General features: G+C 57.6%; 1 protein-coding gene across 3 annotated transcripts in view; it reads right to left on the bottom strand.

Annotated features, from left to right (window-relative positions):
• The window catches only part of RASGRF1 (Ras protein specific guanine nucleotide releasing factor 1), a 41,885-nt gene that overhangs the window by 4,268 nt on the left and 22,448 nt on the right, over positions 1–15,169 (bottom strand). Inside the window, exons 10-24 of one of the 3 annotated variants that reach the window (XM_056347444.1) lie at positions 14,509–14,669; positions 13,592–13,655; positions 12,419–12,555; positions 11,039–11,121; positions 10,113–10,361; positions 9,322–9,692; positions 8,057–8,182; positions 7,221–7,391; positions 6,802–6,908; positions 5,985–6,097; positions 5,278–5,338; positions 2,610–2,713; positions 2,133–2,217; positions 1,638–1,835; positions 798–877 (exon numbers count right to left, since the gene is read on the bottom strand). In XM_056347444.1, the coding sequence (XP_056203419.1) occupies positions 798–877; positions 1,638–1,835; positions 2,133–2,217; positions 2,610–2,713; positions 5,278–5,338; positions 5,985–6,097; positions 6,802–6,908; positions 7,221–7,391; positions 8,057–8,182; positions 9,322–9,692; positions 10,113–10,361; positions 11,039–11,121; positions 12,419–12,555; positions 13,592–13,655; positions 14,509–14,669 (2,110 nt within the window). Of the gene's footprint in view, positions 1–797; positions 878–1,637; positions 1,836–2,132; positions 2,218–2,609; positions 2,714–5,277; positions 5,339–5,984; positions 6,098–6,801; positions 6,915–7,220; positions 7,392–8,056; positions 8,183–9,321; positions 9,693–10,112; positions 10,362–11,038; positions 11,122–12,418; positions 12,556–13,591; positions 13,656–14,508; positions 14,670–15,169 lie in introns of all 3 variants that reach the window. The other 2 variants (XM_056347445.1, XM_056347443.1) reach the window with 2 other exon arrangements.

Consider the following 15,169-nt stretch of genomic DNA (forward strand, 5'->3'; position numbering starts at 1 on the left):
CAGCCAAAAGCCGAGGGCAGTGCAGGCACTGGGCTTGCCCCCCACCTTCACCCTGTACCCCAGCCCAGTCCCCAAGGAGGATCGCTGGGTGCTGCTGATGGGACACAGCCCACGGGTGTCTGCCATGCACACGGGGATGCACAAGCCCATGGGGATGCACCAGCTCCAGGGCAGCTCAGCACCCCGCTCCCCACCCACATGCATCACTGGGCTCCTCAATTTGTGGGACCAAGTGAACACCAAGTAACGATGATTTGGGGAGCGTGAGTGCCGGCAGAGAAGCCCAACGCTGTCCCTGGTCTGGTGCGGGGCTGGCTGCTATTGCAGCACCGCCAGCTCTCTGCTGTGCAAAGCTCCGACTCGGGACTCCCCCCGGTGTGCTGCCAACAAGGTCCACACTAGCTGGAATGACATGCACTGGCTGGTGGGAAACCGTAGCTAAATATGGTACATTTTGGGGGTTTAAACTATGAGTCTGTAAGAGGAAGGGAGGAAAAAAAGTTTTCTGGTGTCTGGCAATGATTTGCCCCTTTGCAATCCCTTTTATTCACATCTTTCCTTACTGCTCCTTGGAAGAGCGGCTTGTTACTTGGGATCACTTTGCAAGCACCCTCCTGTGCCTGCTAAACAAGAACTGCTTTCGTGCAGGCTCTGAAATGGTCTTGTGAGCAGAACCCTAGCCTGCAGGGTGGGAGCCAGGGTGGGCTCTGGGTCACCCAGCATGGGGGGGCCCTGGCCTGGCTGTCAGCAGCCCCCTCGCAGCAGCAGCTGCCAGAGGAGAATCATTGTTCACTCACTTTTTCAGTGCCTCCCGCAAGTTCTTGAACCTGCCCTCCGATGACACCAGCTTTTGCAGCTTATCAATCAGAGCCTTTGTCTGCAAGAAACCCAAAGTGTCACTTGAAGAAAGCCCTGGAAGAAACCCCCATCCCTGCAGCAGGGGTGTGTGAAGCCGCCAGGGCACATCACCCCCATCCAGCTGCTCAGTCCCCTTGCAGGTACAAATTCTGCCCTGGCCCTTACACCCAGCTCCTGGTGACATCCAGAGGAGCTGAGCAAGCGCTTGAAAACAAAGTTCCTCCAACACGTAATAAAGACAGGCTATGCACTTGCTTCCTTCCCCTGCCTCCCACTTCTGCCTTCATCACTGCCTGTTTTAATTTATGGGTTTATCACTTTGCAGGAAAAAAGATGGTGCTCCAGATTCAGAGGAGCCCACACAGCAATTCTGGCTTGGCAGCCCCTGGCCTCCATCAGGCTCTGCACCATGCAGGTAAAAGCTATTTCTGTACCAAGTAACTCAACACAAGGATTCATTTTGCTCATCCATAATTGGTCTGAGAAGCCCAGAAAATCAGTTTAAAGAAGCATCTGTACGTGCGTATACAGCTACAATGACTCTTTAGAAAAAGTTGCTTTAACTGCACATCTGACCTGCAGGATGAATGAACCTGACAGCAACGCAGGGTCTGAGCAACTTGCACACCACCTCCCTCCTGGGGAAGACCTACAAACCCCTTACTCCATTTTCTAACTGTTTTTTCAATGCATGTGTCTTATGTCATGCCAACACCGTCACACCCGGTGCATCAGACCCCTGCTGCCTCCCCCGAAGGGGGTCAGCCCCGTGCCCATACCTGCTTGGAGACCTTGAGCCAGGTTTTCTTTAGGCGGAAGATGGCACTGCGGTTGAGGGAGGAGGTGATCTCCAGCACCGCGTTGTAGTTGTGCAGGCACCTGCAGATGTCCGCCACCGCCACCCACTTCTCGATGGCACTCACCCGCGCGTTGATCTCCTCGTTCCGGAGGATCTCCGACGCTATCAAGTTACTGACCTTTGGGGAGACACCAGGCCCAGCCCAAGCGTTAGGACAACTTTGGACAACAGCTATGTGCCCTCCAGCCTGGCAGCATGTTTTAAGATTTCCCTTCACTGCAGGAGCCCCAGAGGGAGCAATTGCACCAGCAGATGCTCCACCTGCAAGGGGTCCCAAAGGCATGTAACACCCATGGAGCATGGGTGGGAGCAGATAAACCTCATACATCCCAGTCCCTGGCTGATGCTGGGAGCAGGTTGGCTGCACTGCCTCATCATTGCCTGTCTCCCCAGCCCCCACTGTGGCTGCACTTACATCATTAAAGTGTTTTGTGTTCTTCATGATGTAAGGAGTCCTTTCGTTCTTCTCAAGCTTCATCCAACCTTGCCCAAAGAACTCTCTGCAAATGACAGCGTTCAAGTCAACATTTATTTCCCATTTTTCTGGGACACCCAAGCCCTGCAAGCTCCACGGCACCCGCACGGGATGGAGATGCCAGGGCCTTTGCCCCGCACGCTGCCAGAAAGGGACTGCATGGATGCACTTGAAAGCACGACGGACATGGGAGGCTCTCCCCCAGCCAGGCACCTCCGGGATGCCAGCAGATAAGCCACAGGATCAGGCCTCACATTTGGGCTTGAGCCCAGCCTGAGCTACTTGGAAAGCGGGGTCGGCTGGGAAGACTTTGCACCCTCTGGGTTTAGCCCAGGTCAGGCTGCCTGTGGGGCAGCAAGTAGCTGCAGAGCCCTGGGCGATCAGAGCAGCCCTTCCTCGCTCATGAGGATCACTCACTCATACGGGATCTTCTTGAAGACCAGGTGATCCAGCAGTGTCAGCTGTTCTGCTATTTCCAGGGCTGAGTGGTTTTCAAAAGGTTCTGCTTTGACTCCCTCAGCCTGAGTGACAAAGGCAGTGATGAGGACTCGTTGCTTAAGAGCACAGTAAGAACTTCTACATTTCATGCACAGAGAATCAAAGCCAAAGTCAGGCTCCCATGCCAAAGGCTTTTCCCCAGGAGAGGTGGCATGTGTGGTGCTGTGCTGGTCCGATGGCCCAGAGGCACCGCATCTTGCCAGTGCTGAGAAGTGCTGGCTTCACACAGCCCTGCAAACCCAGCGGTTTTAATTACGTTATCATCCATGCATATGTACAGACACAAAATTAACTAATCTTCTCTATTTAAGTAATTAGGTGTCAGCTACAAAACGGATCCCTGCACACCAACTTCTGTAACCGCTGCCTTTTTGCTCTACATCTGTTTAATTAATAAAGCGCCAGGGGATCCCAGCTAGAGCAGTGCTGCAGAGCTGCTGCCTTGTGCCTCTGCCCAGCAGCTCGGTCAGCCTCACCAGCACCGCTCCACCAGCACCCATGGGGCTGGCAGCTCTCAGACCCTGCTGCTGCTTGGGATGGCTGTCCCAAGGGATGTCCAGAAAAGCAGGAGAACAGGAGCATCCTCTGTCCCTGATGCCTGGCTCTGGCCAAGCGGCACTTGCAGGCATGGGGGGACTTGGGGTTCTCTGTGCTTGGAGCCACCTGGGCTGACAGTGAGTGCCTTCAGCCCCAGACCTGCACAGAGCATGCATGGGCTTTGGGGTGCTTTGACACAAACACAGCCCAAACTCACGGTTCTCCCAGCAGGGAAGTATCTAAAAATGTGCCACAGCATCCCTTCTCCTGGAAACAAGCAGCAGCATCTCTCCTGTCTGGGTCCCAGGAAAGGGGTTGTAGCAGCTCCATGTAGCAGCTCCCAGCACAGTGGGGGCAGAGGAAAGAGGGGCTGGGCTGGCATCGTGCAGGGACAGAGACGGGGACCAGTGGGTGGCTCTGGGGATGGAGCTGCGAGGGCGGAGGTGCAAAGCGCAGAGTATGCGGGGCAGCAGGCACAGGGTGTGTGCACGTGCTCTGCGCTGCCTCCAGTCCAGCCAGTTACTCTCACAGGCAGCCCAGACCCTCCTCCTGGCTGCCCTCCCCAGCACTGCCTGCAGGCAAAGAGCACAGGCAGGGCCATTTTGCTCAGGGCTGTTGCACTGAACCACCAGCTGCCACATTGCAGTGTCCCCTGGCCAGAGCTAGTGGTGCACAGGGACAGTGGTGCCAAGGGACCACGCTGCTGGGTGGCTGGGGTGCAGGACCTGGGGGCAATGCCATGGACCAGCTAAGCACGCTGCTCCGGGGTGCTGCTTCTCCCTGAGGAGAGGCATCGCCTCCCTCCAGCACCCTCTGCAAGGAGGGGTCTGGGAAAAGCAGAGTGGCTCCAGGCACCCATGGGAGCCAGCCCGGCGAGCACGAGTTAACAGCTCACTGGAAAATCCCCTCCTGGCTGCAGGAAAGGGGTTGTGAAAGTGGCTCCCAGGGAGCAAACCCCCACTGGACTTCCCCTGTGGGGGCTCAGCGGCCCATGGAGAGGCTGCAGGGAGGTGGGTGCACACCGGGGGGTGCAGGCTGCAGGACAGACCCTGCCAGAGCGCGGGGTGCTGCTGACAGCAAACACTGGGTGGGCAAGCGGCACCGGTGGCACTCAGCAGCACCCTGCACAGTGCAGGAGGGCTCTGGCACCCTGGAGCAGCCAGCGAGGGCTCAGCACGTGGCACGATGCACACACCCAGCGCACAGAGAGGGGGTCGGGGAACCCACAACCCCCCTCACCCCAACGGCCACCCCAAAAACCAGGGCACCCTTGTGTCCCCACCATGCCTTCAACCACAGGTCGCTGCTGTGCAGCTGCTCAGATTGAGGGGCAGATTGAAACCCTCTGGTTTCATTTTGTCTTCAGAGGAAGTTTCCAGTGCCCATGGTTACAGGCAAAAGCTTAAAAAACAACCCAAGAGGGATGAGCCACTCCAGAAGCCAGCCGGCAGACCCAGGGACAGAGCCACTGTTGTTTCAGGTGCACCCGGCCAATTTAAAGTGGCTCTTGGGTTTTTCTGGGAGCAGATTTTGGTGTGTTTTTTTTTTTTTTTAAATGCAGGAAAGCAGCAAATGCATTGCAGCCACTCTGATGTTTTTAAATCCATTGCATGTTCCCAGGTCTCTGCTCCCGGGGGAGCAGCACCGACGCCAGCAGAGCCAGCACCCGTCACTTGGAACCAGTATGTGGCAGCACTAGCACAGGTCTGGGGACACAGATGACTGGAAACCCACAGGGTTCTCCTGTGTCCCTTGGGCGGGCACTGGCAGCAGCGGGCAGGCACATCCCTCTGCGCACTCCAGCCATCCTGCCAACGGTGCAGGAGCACTAACACGGCCAGTGGGCTGGATCATTGCTGCCTTTGCCTGTAACAGATCCAGCTGTGCTCACAGCTGTCCCTGTCCCCAGAAAACCTTTCCCTTCTTTGTAGCCATGGGCTCAGACAGCAGGCTTGGAGAGCTGGGTGCACTAGCGCACAGGGATCCTTACCTGTCCCCCTCCCACCACACCGAGCTACCAGGCGGAGTGACAAAGGGAAAGGGTATTTACCATCTGTACGACCTCCTCCAGGGTTATCTGATTGTCTCCTGGATCTTCCTGCGTCAAGGTCCTGTGAAGGCATTAAAAGACAGTGTTACTCTGGCTGGGATAGCATCAGAGCCGCACAACCCCAACGGGGCTGCAGCTCATGACTTCATGGTTTTTCACAGTTTTTCACACTCAGCATGCACAAGAATGTTTCTAAGTCCCATTTCCCATTTTAAAGAGAAAAAAACCCCTTAACCAAGGCCACAGCTGGCCCTGCATGCATCACTCCTGCCACAAGACACGACTTCCTCAGCCCCAGCATGGGGTGGACACGCTCCTGGGTGGCCAGAGCCTCCCCGCTGCCCCGAGGAGCCCAGAGCCCCTGGGAGGGGCAGCCGCGGTGCTGTCCCACTGCCCAACAGCGGGCAGGGCCACGTGCTCGCTGGGTTCACCACTGCACCTCAGCCATGCCTGCACACGTGCCTGCACAAGGCTGGGGGGTCACACCTCGCCCATGGCCCCCACTCAGCTCCCGATGTGCTGGGGAGACGGATACGGCCAGCACTGCCCATCCTCCTCCTCGGCACCTGCTGAGCCCAGGCCCTGACTGCAGGCACAGCCCCTCCTGCAGCCCTTGTGCCCTCCTGTCCCCAGCGACAGCGGGATGCAGTCACCCAGCACCCGGCACGGCATCCAGGAAAAGCAACCTCCCGCCCACTGCTCTTCACCTTATGATGTTGGCAGCTGCTTTCCTCTCCTGGGTCAGGAGCTCGGGATCGTGAATAACCTCCTCCAGAAAGCTGATCACCCTGAACTTCAGCTCCTCGTTGGTTTCAAAGTCCTGCCACAGCCGGCACAGCCACAGTGTTAATGCACTATAACATGAGGAACCGCAATACCCAGCAGCTCCGCTCCCTGCCCGTTTAAACCCGGCCAAGACCGACGGCCCCACGGTGCCAGCGTGGGCGGCTGCTTGGCCAAGGGCAGAGGATGGCTCTTCCCTACAAAATCCCAGTCTGCAGTGCCCGGCAAATGGGAACTGGCCAGGAAAGCACCGGGCTCATTCTATACCTGGCCTGGGAGAGGCATGGGGGCTTTCCAGTGACAAACAGTATAGCACTGCTCCCAGTGTCCCCAGCAACCCACAGCAGAGAAGGACAGGGACAGCAAGGGAAACCACAGAGTGTCCTAACCCTGACCCCAGCCTGAAACCCCCTAACAGAAACCAAACCCAAGTACTCCACTTCCACTTAGCCCAGCCTGGGGGTGACTGTGGATCCCGGCTCCATTCCTTTGCCCACCACATATGCAAACACTGCAGCCCAATGCCTCGTCCCTGGCTCTGCACCCAGGGCTCCCAGCTCCCCTGCTTCCCAGTTTCATCCCCTCCCCAAGTCCACTCATTTGCTTAATTAAAAAAGAAGTGCCAAATTGTCATTCCAGCTGGAGCCTGGCTGAGCCACTCAGCACACAACCAAATTCGCGCCGGCGGGGAGGGAGGGTCCCCACGGTGCCAAGTCCCTGCTCAGCCCCCCCACTGCCCACCTGCGAGTGTTTGGAGACCCAGTGCCGCAGCACATTGAGGACACGGTTGGTGGCAGCTCTCCGGATCACGAACTCCTTGTCCCCATTCCGCTGGTCTGTTGGAAAGCCTGAAACTGCCAGCAACCCCTTAGCACAGCTCCAGCTCCATCGGGAATAGCTTAGGGCTGCTGTCAGGACTGCAGAAGGAGCAGCCCCACTTCTCAAGCATCCCTAAGCTGTCACTTAAATGCAAGTGCTGGGGAGGCTCCGTGTTATAAGGCAGCAGGATGCCTGGGGCCACGGGTGCTGGACTGTGGGTGCTCTGGGCTCCCCTAGTAGGGGCTGCCTCCCAGGCAGGGAGGGAAACCCAGATGAGTAGGGTAGAAACAGGTACCCCAAAAATGCATCCCTGCTTTCTCAGCAGCCCTGGGGCAGGGTACCTGCACTGGCGAGGGACATCCTGCGGTACTTCTCCTTGGTGGGGGTCCCCTCGTTGGCCCCTGCCGTGGCGATGGCGAACGCGGAGGCAGCAGACAGGGCACTGCGGGTGCTGTCGAGCTCCCGGCAGGACGTCATGACCACGCCGTTGTTGTAAGAAAACAAGGAGAAATCTGGGGCAGAGAAGAAAGCCAACACCACTCCGGCTGCCACCGCAGTGCCAGCCGGCTCCCCTCCCGCAGCCCTGGCCCCACACGCCACCCCCCCGGCACACAGGCAGCCCCCTGTGTGGGGGCAAGATGGAAACAGGGCTCGTGGAGGTGGCGGGTGCAGATGGCCAACACGGGGCTGCTCCTCATGGAGAGCTGGTTTCTGCCTGGCCGCAGCTGGGGCAAAGGAGATGGGCAGCTTTGGATGCCACCGGTGACGCCACAAGAATTCATCCAGCACAGCTCTAGCAGGAATTAAGCCAACAGAGTGCTATAGGTGGTGTTAAAATAGCTACAGGGGAGACTCAAGCAGATAAACTGATGCTTGATGCAGCCCAGGCTCACATCTCAAGCAGCATAACTCGCTCCTAACTTGTCAGATCAGTCCCGAGTGGGGAGGAAAGGGGTGAGAGGACCCCGTAAGATGTGCAGACCAGTTCTGTGGCACAGGCAGAGGGTTCTGCATTTCTCTGCCCCCTTGCAGCAAAATAGAGGGTAAAGTCCTGCTCCTTCTCATGTCTGCTTCAGTTTTACACCTGCACCTTTAGCAGCTCTGCACGGCCAGGTTCAAGGGCAGCAGGTAGCCCTGGGTGACCCCTGAGCAGGACAAGTCTTGGCTCACTTGTTACCTGATGAATTTTTGCACTTGATGGACTTAGGAGTTGTCGGAGATTTTGTTGGGGAAGCTTCAGCTTCTGCTTCATCACTCTGGTTGGGATCCGTGTCCGACTCTTCCCTGACAGACACCTCTGAGCCTGGGAGGAACAGGGAACACATTTACCATCACCGCTGGACACATGCATGTTGCAGCTGCATTTTAGCTCTTCCAGATTTTCCTAAAGTCAGAATTGTTCCAGCTGGGCACACAGCAACTAAGTACAGGAAAGGTACAGTCCTGCAATTACTTTGGGGGTTTTTGGAGTGCTTTTTTTCTTTCTGCTGGTGGGTTTTGGGTTTTGGCTGATTATTTTTTGTTTTGTTATTATATATATAACTTAGCTTTCAGGTAGCACACAACCCACGGGAGGCAGGAGCTCTCTGTGCCATGCATGGTGCATGCAGTGCCAGCTCAGAGGCTCTGCCCAGGGCTGGCAATGGCAAACCGGACCGCGGGTGAGCTCCAGCCCATGCATCCCATGCACAGTGACAGAGCAGGATGCAGTACCTCCCTCGCAGGGTGCAGGCACTGGGAAACCACCAGCGAAGGGCTGCGGGAGGAGCTGGGGCAGCCTGTCCCCTGACCTCCAGCTGGGCTGTCCCCTCCCCTGGTCTACAACTGCCCCACAGAGCAGCTTCCCCCCTCTTGGAGCCCCTGCTTGGGCACCCAGGTGCAGAAGGTGCTTACACAACCCGCAGCCAGGGACAGGATGATGTTGAGGTGCGAACAGGGATGCTGCAGCCTGTTCCTGCTTTTGTTAAAGACAGGGAAACTGCTGTCCTCCACTGCTGTGCTGTGCTCAGAGCCGTGACCATAGACGTCAGCACAGGGATGCTCAACGGAGCAATGACCTGTGGCCTTTGCGATGTTTTACTCACCCGGTTCTGACTGCCTCCCCGCAGTACCCTGTTGCTGAGGCTCCTGGTTGCCACATCACACCAGTCACTGCATCACCAGGAGCACCACCACCACCACCACCGCTGCCACCACTGCCACTGGTCTCCCCAGTGCGCAGGGGACTGCTGCGTGCCTGCTCGTGGGGCAGGGGCTCCCTGCACACACACCCCGTCACCAGCACCCACTTGGGCCACCTGCTGCCACAAAGCCCCTGGGCACAGTGTGCCCGAGCCCCTGCCCATGTCCCTGTACCTCCTACATAGCACCCACCAAACCCAGCCCCCCCCTGCTGGCTGCCAGGGCTGGAGCCCACCCATCTGCAAATCCACAGCAACTTACTTTGCTTGCTCGGCAGCGACTCCTCTTGTTTTTCTGAAGCTGCTTCTCCTTCGTCAGGGATTTTATTGGGATAGTTACTGGACACATACAGTTTGTTTATGTCCAGGGTGGTCTTACTGAAGGGAGCCATGGAGGAGTACATGCTTGCATAGCCGTTGGAGGAGCAGCTCAGAGCAGCCAGGTCCAGCGCCTTCCCTCCTGTGATGATGGGGATGTTGAGGGAGAGCTTCCTCCGCCGGCTGGGGGATGAGGACTTGGTGATGGAGAGAGGAGGAGGTGAGGAGAACTTGCGGTTGGCTCTGGGGGACTTGGGAGGCTCGCCGTACAGCAGCTTGTTGTTCTGGCTGTTTGCAAACAGGAGCTCCAGGGACCTTGGTGGAGAGACAGGGAAAGGTTGAACTCACACCTACTCTGCCTGAGTCACAGTGGAGACCCCACACCAGCAGCTCTGGCAGCGCTGGGTGTCCAGAGCATCCCCCCAGGCCCAGCAGAGCCAGCGCGAGCCCCTGCTGCCCTGCTCACACTGCCCAGCCCTCCCGGCGGTGGGGACACCCACCGAGCTCGGGTTTATCTGCTCCCCTGATCTGCTGGTCTCACAACTCAGGGGGAGCAGGGGAAACAGCCCTGGGCTGGCACCAGGGCCAGGCACATCTGGGGTGGCAGAGGACTGACAGGACAGAAGAGGGGCTGGAGGAGCAGTGCCGCAGTCCCGTCCCCCCCCATAAACCCTGCCAGTCCTTCAGGACAGGCCATCGGCACAGGCACTGCAGCGATGCCACATGTGGCCTCACCGTGCGGGGATGGCACTGATCGGCTTCTTGTAGATCGTGATGAGCTTGTCGAGGACGACCAGGGCAGTGGTGAAGACACGGTACGAATGCAGGAACGTGTTCAGAAAGTCAATGCTCAGGAACCGCAGGTCTGTCAGCCTCTCCAGGAGCCGTTCCACGCTTGCATAGCGGATCTGCAGGACCTTGCAGGAATTCATCGTTTTACTGAACCTAATGTCAACATCATCACAATACAAGCTGGCATCAGACCTGCAGAGAAACAAGATATCTGTGGTTCCAGCCTGGAACGAAACCAAGAGACCACGGGAAGCAGTACAGGTCCTCGGCAGCAAAGGAGCCTCCTTCGTACAGGGTGCCCCTACATAAACCGCAGGCAGGGATATGGGGGAAGCATGGAAGCCTGCACCCCAGAATGGCTGCAAACACTGCAGAGGTTTGTGCAAAAAATGTGGAAAGCCTGTCACTGGGGCACACTCACAAACCAAGACTCTTGCCCGTGCCTGACAGCAGGCCCGCAGCAGTGTGGGCAGTTGATGTAGGGGGGACACCCTCCACACTGCCCCCTCCCACCGGCTCTGCCTGGTCCCCCTTGTGCCACACATGCGCCTCCTTGGGCAGCTCTTGCACTCCAGCACCCATGGGGACAGCAGCCCCCTGTGCCCCTCTCTTCTGGTGCTTCCACCTCCCTGCTCCCCCCCAGCTTTTACTATTTTTATTTTCCCTTCAACCTTCCCACCTCCCCAAGCACAGTCCCACACAACTCTCCTCTCCCAGCTAATTACCGCTCCTAACTACCACGCCGACAACAGCGAACCCGAGTGCCTGAGTGCATGGGCAAGCTGCTGGGCTCCCAGGGATCTCGGCAGCGCTTGGCTGCCGTAGGAGCTGTGCCGTGGAGCGGGGCAGAGCCCGGGCAGAGCACTCACTTGATCATCTGGGGGACGGTGACCTTGGAGTTCTCCTCGAAGGCATTCATCATGAGGCCGTTGCAGCGGATGTTGTCCACACACTGGGAAGAGACACGGGTGGGAAGTGGGAGAAGGCAGCGGCGGCGATGCCGGCCCTGCTGCCCACCTGGCTTGGACGTACCATAAGAGAGCCCAAGCCTGGTCTTATCCTGACCAGACATCCTGGCTAACTGCATCTACCGCGCCTGATGGAGGACCGAGCTGGGAGGGCACAGCTGGGAAGGGCAAGACTTTTGCCTGAAAACAGGAGCTTCACCATCACAGTCCTGCATCCCTGTTCTGGGGAAAGCATCACGCAGAGCTGCTCCCCAGCTCTGCTGCTACAGACCTGGCCCAGGCTCAGGGTGCGCTGGCAGACACAAAGGTATTGCGAGAGATGCCAGAAACCTGCTCTCATCCTTTACTGCTGTAATTGAACTCCCCTCCCTGCCTGCACTGCTGGATGCTCTCAGAGGGAGACCTTGCGAGCACCAGAGCAGCACTGGTCCCTTCCCTGCCAGCTCACCACCCAGGGCTATTCTGGGCAGGAGCGTGGGCTGGAGACCCCCATGCAGGCAGAACTGACCCCAGCCCCGCACAGTGGGACCAGGTGTTGCTGGCTGAGCCACCACCTCCCTGCGTGGGGCCAGGCCCCAGCTCCCCCCACAGCCCTCGTCAAGGACCGATGCTCAGCAAGGGTATGCAGACAAGGGCATGGTACAACAGAGGTGGCCAGGAGGCAATCCCTATTTAATCAATAACTTTTCTCTTCCTCCTACCTGGGAAAAAATATCTTCAAAGTCATTTGCATAAAGCAAATGAAGAGCAGGTGTAAATTGTACCACGTGTCTGAGTCAGAGCAGAAATCCAAACCATGTATCAACACGTGCAGGCAGAGCACTGATAGGTAACTCTGCTCCCACCTGCTGCAGCTGCGTCACCTTCCTCCTCCACCTCCTCCTCTTTGAGCTACCAGACACCAGAAAGCTTTCAGCAATGGCTGGGCTCTTGGTGCACCCCAGCTCCAAGTCACCCTCTGCATGAAACCGCTCTCCCTGGGTGCCCAAGGCTTGGGGGTGCACCCGGGCTGGTCACAGCAGCCTGATGCAGCAAGACCTCAGCCTGCAGCAGGTCCCGAGCACCCCGCTGGCACCAGAACGCACCCAGGGTGCAAACCCAGCCGGGTGCTACCGGCACAGCCACAGCCCAAGGGCAGGCAGCAGAACTGCAGCCACGCAGCAAATGTCAAGCATTAATTCTGGGTGCCCAAAGCCACTGCTGCAGCAGGAATCCTGTGGTGGCTGCCCATCCTCAGGGACTTGGCGCCCCGACACCTCCTCCCAGCCAGGTTCATCCTACCTGGCTGATGTCACTGGTCCACGCAGCCTTCTCCTGCCTGGATGAGGCCACGAGGATAACCGTGAAAGATGAGGAATCTTTTGGCTCCACCACGATTTTGAAGTCAAGATGATCGATGTCCTGCCCTGATGTTTTTGCTTTGGAATAGGAAAAGCACACACAGTGATTGTGAAAAGATTTCCCCACCCCCTCTCCCCCACCATAGGTTTTGTTATGGTTTTATGGAGCTTGTTGCATTTTGTGGGTTGTCTGCAGTGAGGATGGGACAGGTTTGCTGGGCAAAGACTCACCATTCGCAAAATAAAGTCTGCACAGCAGGAGCGCAGCATGGCCTCGCCACTGCGGCCCCACCGCTGCATGCCAGGGGAGAGCCCGGCTCCCCAGCACGTGTTAATGAATTCATAATTAGGACAAGAGAAAGGAGCCTGTTCTTTTTCACAAGCCTGCAGTTAAGTGGGCACGGCTGAGGACGTCCAGCATCTCTGCCTTTTTCCACTTGCAAGCACTGAGCTGTGACACTCGCTGCCTGCCTCAGGAAGGTCATATTTGCATAAATGTGCATCTGTTTGGTTCACAGTAAATAATTTACTTAATTAAATTGAGCCAGTAGATCATGACTTCTTTGAATCTATTCAACATCTGAATTTGCTGCAGCTCTGCCGTGGCTGGTTTTATGCTGCATGGATGGATGGCAGTCCGGCCCAGGAGGGCACCAGACCTGTACAGGGGACACCGGCAGTGCTGCCCTTGCTGCCGCTGGTCCCCAGCCACGAAACACAGCAACTGCCCAGGGCTGGCTGCAACGTCGTGCCAAGGGTCTGGCATCAAGTGCAGCCCCCAGCGTGGGACCTGCACCCCCAGCACCTCCCCGACACCCCTGGGTGCATGTTCCCCCCCCCCTGCAATGGGGTGACCACGCTGCAAAACCCAACACAGTCTGTGGTGCGCAGCGGGAGATGGTTTGCCATGCTGGTGGTGCTGGCAGCCCCAGCAAAGAGGGTCCTGGAGTAGCTGCAACTGTTTTTTGAGATGTGGGTCTGCTCAGCACCCACCAGCAGATGCACAAGCCAACACCCCTACCCTGCACCTATGGGTGGGGGCTCAGCAGGGCCCTGGGCACGCCATGAGGGGACCCTGCCAGCTCGGGGCCACTGGTGGGGCGGGGGTACCTACCATCCTCATCGGTGCTCTCCTGCTCCTCTACCAGCGTGCAGTCGATGAGGGAGATGACGCCGTTCTGCAGGGACGGGAGTCAGGGCTCAGTGGCAGGATCCCCCTGGGTCTCTGGGGGCTGCCCTGCCCCAGACCCCCACGCTGCATCGCAGCCCACTGCCCCAGGGCCGGGGCGATGCTGCTGAGGGCGCGCACAGCCTGTGGCCAGCACAGCATCTGCTTTCACTGGGAAAAAAATCAGTTACTGACTGCTGGGATGTTGCGGTTTGCCTTGTATAACCGATCAACTAATTTGTTTATAAATTATTTAATATGAGTTTTAAATTAAATTTTCCAAAAGCCTGTTGTTGTAATTACGAACTCTTTGCCAGGGACTGTAATTTTTCAAACTGATAATTTAATACCAGTAATAAGCAATTTCTGTAAGATTCTTGCTCAATTAACTGCAAAACTTCCACCAACAAAAGCGTGAGTCTTGGGAGCGGACCAGAGGAGACTGTGAGCGTTATGTACAAACCTACTCTATAATTTAAGTTTCTCACTGAATAGATTGTCGAGGTTTCTGCTACAAATCAGGATAACTTCTTTTATTGAGAACTTGTGATTTCTCATCTTTGCTCGTGACTCAGCTCCACACATCACTGATAAGGCATCTGAACCACACAAAATAAATCTGCCTGCCTGCCCGGTCCCAGCCCGGCACCCCCGGGATGCTGCACCCAGGGAAGGGCATGGTGGTCCCAGGACCCATTGTGCCACCAAGACAGCCTGGCCAGCTCGAACTGCAGCAGTGCCGGCCTCTGCCCCCTCCCCATGCACAAGCCTGTGGCCCTGGCACCCCAGGGAGCCACGACAGCTCCCCAGCAGCTGCCGGAGCCCTCACTGGGGGCTGCTGAGTTCCCCCCCCCACTCCGCACCTTGGTCAGATGCAGCTTGCCTCCAGAGCCCCTGGTGCAGATGATCAAGTGCTTGGAGAAGAGGAAGCATTGCCGCTCGCCCTCCTTCCTCAGTGAGAGGGAGCCCAGCCGCCCCCGCGTGATCTTCCCTTTCTCCGACATCGGCACCTGGATGAGGGACCCTACGGAGGGGAGAGACCCATCCCTGGCAGCGGCATCGGGGGCACCTTTGCAGGGCACGGTCCCCAGGAGTGGGGCATTGCCATGCGCCCAGAGCGGAGCAGGGGCATGTCCCCAGGCGTCAGGGCTGGGACCAGCCCTGTGAGCCACCAGCTGTGCAGGTTATGGGGGCTCAGAGACAGGGTGGGCACCAGCCATGGCCCCCAACCCGCCCCTGCACCCACACCGCATGGATGCTCCTCCGGACGGAGCATGCCCAGGAGGTCAGGATGCATCCCCCTACCTCCCTGGTGCTAGGAAATCGGTAACAGCCAAAACGCGCACACTGCTCCGTGACGCAATAAAATGCAGCACCAAAACTGTCTGGAAGTGAGGTGCTTTGGGGCAGAGACAATTCAGAAACCAGCTGTATTTTAAAATTATACCACTCACAGAGGGATGCGGGATGGGGGGACGGGGGCTGCAGGGCTTTGCTATAACTGCGGAGGGGAGGGACATAAAC

Source organism: Falco biarmicus, chromosome 7 (assembly GCF_023638135.1).
Source record: "Falco biarmicus isolate bFalBia1 chromosome 7, bFalBia1.pri, whole genome shotgun sequence".
NCBI classification, from domain to species: Eukaryota; Metazoa; Chordata; class Aves; order Falconiformes; family Falconidae; genus Falco; species Falco biarmicus.